Source organism: Palaemon carinicauda, chromosome 10 (genome assembly GCF_036898095.1).
Source record: "Palaemon carinicauda isolate YSFRI2023 chromosome 10, ASM3689809v2, whole genome shotgun sequence".
NCBI lineage: Eukaryota > Metazoa > Arthropoda > Malacostraca > Decapoda > Palaemonidae > Palaemon > Palaemon carinicauda.
The window spans coordinates 7,781,012-7,787,168 of record NC_090734.1 but is presented as its reverse complement, the minus strand read 5'-3'; the positions used below and the strand labels follow the sequence as shown (position 1 = coordinate 7,787,168).

Genomic DNA, 6,157 nt, shown 5'->3' with positions numbered 1-6,157 from the left:
TCATATATAGGTTGGAAATCCTCTAGAGTCTTTTACAAACATTATGCAAAGAAAATGCATGAAATTAAACACTTTGTGGTAGCAGCAAATAGTGTTATAAAACCTGTCGTCTAGGGCTGCGATGAACAGTGAACTGTTTGGGACTTTACAGTGAAAGGGTAAAAAGGTGTTAACACCTTTAAGTGTAATACCTTTTATTAAGGGTTAACCTGATGACCCTTGGACTGTTCTTTATAGGTATAGAATCAAACCAATAACACCAGTGCCGTGTGTACATTCGTACGCAGTTTTCGAACATATCCAACATCTAAGTGAAATTATCTTAATAATTTAGCAAAATCTTGAGTGGCCTTTATAATATATTTTTCTTCCCTTACAGGAGATAAATATATATGTACTTTAAGAATGCTGCTTATGTGGTAAAGGATTCTATTTTAATACATTCGTTGTTGTATTTAATTTTTGTCTATATAAATAAATACTAAAAATGTATTTGCGTCTTATTCGCCCCACACGTAGTCGAATAAAACTAGCCCGAGTCTTTTGATTATCTTCCTAATATAAAATACTCAAAGCTGCTTCTATGTGTGAACATGCTTGTGGTAAATTAATTCCACTTTGTTCTCACAAATACAAAACCTTGTCGCTTCTATAGTCAGTGTTGGCACTTTCCCTGCAGTGAGCAGGAACCCTAAGTTAGTTCCAAACTTAGAGGATATTTCGAATAACGGTAACGTCATATATTTTTGTGGTCTGGGTGACCATATAGAAGCTGATTCAAGGTAAAGGCACTTATACAAACACACAGATATAGTACTTTTAAGTAATTCTCTGGTAAACTTCCATGAGGAGGACATGGCTGAGCGCAAAAAAAGGATTTTGAGCAAAGCGAAAAATCTATTTTTGGGTGAGATGGCCATGTCGTCCTGATGAACTCCGCCCTCCTTTCTAGAAAAGGAGTATACATATGTAACAAATCCCCTCCCGAAACTACTCTATCTGTAGCTATCCACGCTTAATTGTAGCAAGGAATGAGTTGTGACGTAGTAGTACGGGAAAGGGGATCCACTGGGAAACCTTGATGACTGCTCCCCTTCATTTTCGCCACTCTTCCCCCTCAGTGCAAAAACTCTATTCGGGGTGAAGATTGCCATGTGTTGCATCAAGAAATACGTCCCTTGATATTATGCGATATCCTTAAGAAATTTCTATAGGATACTCGCACCAGGAGGTAGAATTCTGGAGACCTATGGTCAATTCTCTGGGAGTATCACTGTAGCTGCCTAGAAATTTGCCTAAAGGAACCTTCCATCAGGAAGTCATGGCCATCTCACCCAAAAATAGATTTTTCGCTTGGCTCAAAATCCATTTCTTGGTGCTCAGACCATGGAGCTATCATCGTATAATTTATATATATATATATATTATGACGGAACGTCATAATTATTAGAAAAAACTGTAAAAAAATTATTAGTGTAAATATGATGATATCGGGTGTTTAATGTTCAACGCCATCTATTATCAGTTATGTTAACTATTCTACATTATCCTTGGTTTCTTTTCCTTAACTTAGTCATACAGATATTTGCATTCCTTAGCCTTCTTTGCACTTGTAATTTGTGTGTTTCTTCAGAGAACTATTTAGTGCAGTGTTGAAAACATCTCTTTCTTTTGTTTACTATAATTGTTTTTGTGTTTTGTGATATTACGTGTGAAAGTAATTATATTGGAATTTAAGTTTATTTATTTAAGTATTAAATTACGGATTGTCTTTAGTGTTTAATTAAGTTCCTGCTGGATTGGAGAGGTAATTAAAAGAGGTAATTAAAAGTGGTTAAAACAACAAGTGAAGCAGACAAAAAGAATATTTTTGTTGGTGGTGATATTTTAAATTTATGAGGGATAACTTGAGTGATAACAGACCAGTAACATCCCCAAACCTAGCCACCAGGTAAGGTGCACTCAAGCCCGTCATAAGTAGGGGCCTGTCCTGGGTTGATCTAGTCTTTTTGTTTGTGACTATTAAAGTATAAAGAAACTCAAGAGCATTGTTTATGAAAGTGATTTGTATTTTTATTGGTTTTTTTTTATTGTTTTCTTGCCAATCCAATCCAGCATTTCATATCACACGTACGCTGAATGGTTCTCTCACTCAAAATCGGTATCTGTAAAATAAAGGATATACTAGTAATCAAATATTAATTGGTTGGGTTCTGTGCTATGCTTAGCCTTCTTCTCCCGCCTTATTTTACGAGCCAAATTCAAGGTTCTCTTCTGCCATGAACACTTCTTACATGCATATTGTGCTAATCTAGATATCATGTTTGTGTGCTATCGTGAGACCTTCGATCACTAATTGATCTCGGCCTTTATGTTGGCCATCCAATTTCAGTTAATCCATTTTCAGACTGTGTATTCTATTTGCGGTCTCTTTAAAATTGTCTTGAGAAATTGTTGTAAACTTCATTATTTTTGACTGACATTTAGCTTATTTTTGGTGTCAAATGTGTGAATATTTAAATTAATGGCATAACCTAGTGTGAATACAAAGCATTGATATAATCTCTCTATTAACATTACTTTTGGTAATCCTTCAGAATGTCGTTTAATTTGGAGAAGTTTATGAACGATATAAAAGGAGAAATTTTGACTTTACGTTATGCCAGGAAACAGGAATTATTGTCTGTAGCCCAGAGATGTGATCTTGAGGTCGATCCAAAATATGTGAAAGTTTTCATTATTGATAAAATCCTGCAATTCTTCATAGATGAGGGAATCTTTAAGGATGATGATGAGGACATCGATGAGTTGCGCTCCCTTACTGGAGCATTTGCCACCCCTGGAATAGATCCGAAAATTGAACAGTTGCGTCTTCAATTAAAATTGCAAAAAGAACAACAGAAAATGGCTGCGCTAGAACTTCAAAAGCAACAGCAACTATTGGCATTAGAGTATGAACACAAGTGTAAATTGGCTGAACTAGAGATACAAAAAGAACAGAAGTCGGCAAATATACAGATTAAGCTGAAAACTGATGGAGAGATACCCAGTAAGTTCGACATACTCAAAGCTAAAAAGCTGCTTCCTGATTTTGATGAAAAGGACCCAGAGGTATTCTTTACAACGTTCGAAGACACTGCTAAAACCTTGAAGTGGCCTCAGGAGCAATGGGTAATGGTTGTCAGAAATCAGTTCAAAGGTAAGGCAGCATATGTAATCTCTCAGATGGTTGAAGTAAAGGAGTATGATGTGATTAAAAAGGCAGTTTTAGATGCTTATGCCATCACAGCTGAAGGTTATCGGCAACAGTTCCGGCACTTTTACAAAAGGCCTTCACAAACTTTTGTTGAATTTTGCAGTGACAAAGTTAGGCAATTTACAAAATGGTTGCAAAAGACAGGTGTTTCAGATTTTGAATCATTAAAAAATCTTATTCTAATGGAAGAGTTTATTAGGAAATTGCCAGGTAACATTGCTACTTTCATTCTGGAAAAGGGAGAAACCAACTTGTTGAAAGCAGCCAGTTTAGCTGATGATTACTACTTGATTCATAAAACATTTAAACCATTTAATGAGTCTACTTTTTCTCAATCATCCACAGCATATTGTTCCTACTGTAAGCAGGAAGGGCATCACATAGAGAACTGTCCTAATCCTTCGTGCAAGAAGTCTGATGTTGGAAAGAATTCTCCGAACCCTAATAGGAAGGATAATAAGAAAACTTTTCATGTTGCTGCTCAAGAACTTGATGGGGACGTCTTCAAACCTTTTACTTGTAAAGGCACCGTGAATGGTATTCCAGTTACTTGCTTAAGAGATACAGGATCCTCCCAAAGTGTGGTAGCTCTGCCTTCACAGGACTTCAAACTGAGACATGAGTATGTTACTGTTTCGGACCTCAGTACCACCAAATCCATGCCTTTGGCAGAGGTGAATTTACAGTGTCCTTACTATCAAGGTAATGTTTTAATTGCAGTTTCACGAGATCCTTTGCCTTGTTCATCTATCCAGCTTTTAATTGGTAATGATCTTGCAGGGGCCATTGTTAATCCAGTAGTATCTGATCCTGATATTCTTATAGAAAATGAATCAAATAAATTAAATAATGCTGTTATTCAAATGACATCAATTAAACCAATTGTTATAGATAGTGGAAATAGAGTAGAGAAGACATTAGACCTTATAAATATGACCAAATCAAATTTCAAGGACTTGCAAAATAAAGATCCTGTTCTTAAGGATCTTTGGAAGAAAGTTGCAGAGCCAGATGATCATCCCAAAACTCCTTACTTTTATCTTGATAATGATTTGCTTTTTCGACATTTTAGGTCCTCCAAAGCACCAGCAACCACAACATGGTTTGACTGTCATCAACTGGTTCTACCACTCTCTCTAGTTCCAGCTCTTCTTGAATTAGCCCACTCTCATGTGAACCACTTTGGGGTCAACAAGACTTACTCTACCTTAGCTGAAGACTTCTTCTGGCCTGGGATGAAGAAGGACATTCAACAATTTATTAAAGCATGTCATCATTGCCAGACTACTGGCAAACCCAATGAGAGACTTCCACCAGCTCCTCTTCAGCCAATATCCGTACCAAAGTTTCCCTTTGAGAGGATTATCATAGACTGTGTTGACCCAATGCCTAGGACTAAGCAAGGTAATGAGTATTTACTTACTGTTCTTTGCCCAACAACGAGATATCCCATAGTAGTGCCAATAAAAAATATAAATGCAAAAACTATAATTGGTCAACTTGTCAAAATTTTCACAACCTATGGATTTCCAAAGACATTGCAATGTGATAGAGGCACAAACTTCACTAGTAAGCTTTTTCAACAAGCTATGAGAGAATTCAATATTCATAACATATATGCTTCTGCTTATCATCCCCAAAGTAACGGTGCTCTGGAAAGAGTTCACCAAACTATTAAAAACCTTCTTCGGAAGTACATGCAGGAAACTTCGGAACAGTGGGATAGAGATATTGATCTTCTGATGTATATTATTAAGAAGTGTACCACAAGAGTCCACTGGAGTGTCTCCTTTCGAATTAATGTTCGGAAGAAAGCCCCGAACCACTCTCAGTATGGTGAAGGAAAATCTAATTCATAACAAGGAAGAAGAGATTATCAACATTTTGTCATATCTACAGGAGCTAAAGGATAAAATTATATCACTTCATGTATTTGCTAATACCAATCTTTTGCATTCCCAGGAGAAGATGTCCCGCTTGTATGATAAAAAGGCAAAGCTGCGTGTATTTCAGCCAGGAGATGAGGTGCTTGTTTATCATCCCATACCCGGTTCCCCCTTACGTGAAAAATTTATGGGACCTTACAAAGTGCTTCAAAGAATTTCTAAGGTAAACTATGTTCTCTCTACTCCTGATCGTAGACGATCAAAGCAACTAGTGCATGTGAATTTGTTGAAGGCATATCAAGCACCTATTCAAATGGTAAGTCATCTCTCAATTTCTCCTGAGGAGAAAATACTACCACTGGAGGAATCTTCCTCAGAGTTGCTCGTGGTTCTCCCTGACGATGATCAACTAATCAACTGGAAAGACAACTCCAACAGTCAAATTCTAAAATCCTTGCCCAGTTATTTTACAGGAATACCATCTTCTCAGAGAAAATTACTATCACAATTGCTCTCCAGGTTTCATGAAGTATGTTCTGACAGTTTGCAGAGAAGTCAAACCATTCTACATGATATCGTCATCGAGTCAGGTGTTACTCCCATACGCCAGACGTACTACCGTATGGTAGGCAAGAAGTTGGACTCGTTGAAACAAGAGGTACAGTATTTACTAGATAATGACCTTGCAGAACCAAGCACTTCACCATGGGCTTCACCATGTCTCCTAGTACCTAAACCTAATAATCAACTAAGACTCTGTACTGATTATCGTAAGTTAAATAAGGTAACTGTAAAAGATTCATTCCCATTACCTAGAATCAATGATATCCTTGATAGCATTGGTAATAAGAAAATTCTTACACGGATAGACTTAATGAAAGGCTATTACCAAGTACCTCTAACTCAATCAGCTAAAGAAATCTCATCATTTATAACTCCATTTGGGTTATTCTCTTATAAGGTCATGCCATTTGGTTTAACTAATGCTCCTGCCACCTTTCAAAGGATGATGTCA

General features: G+C 36.9%; 1 protein-coding gene across 1 annotated transcript; it reads left to right on the top strand.

Moving 5' to 3' along the window:
• Positions 1 to 1,726: 1,726 nt before the first annotated feature.
• On the top strand, positions 1,727 to 5,205 carry LOC137648590 (uncharacterized). Its single transcript, XM_068381498.1, has 2 exons — positions 1,727 to 3,199; positions 3,602 to 5,205. Exons 1-2 carry the CDS (start codon positions 2,599 to 2,601, stop codon positions 5,113 to 5,115), a joined length of 2,115 nt encoding a protein of 704 aa, XP_068237599.1. The 5' UTR covers positions 1,727 to 2,598; the 3' UTR covers positions 5,116 to 5,205.
• The last annotated feature ends 952 nt before the right edge of the window (positions 5,206 to 6,157 follow it).

Bases quoted from the DNA above. Each gene is read 5' to 3' on its own strand.
- LOC137648590 (XM_068381498.1), top strand. From the start codon at position 2,599: ATGTCGTTTAATTTGGAGAAGTTTATGAACGATATAAAAGGAGAAATT. The intron at 3,200-3,601 runs GTAAGGCAGCAT...AATCATCCACAG, and splicing joins TGTCAGAAATCAGTTCAAAG to CATATTGTTCCTACTGTAAG.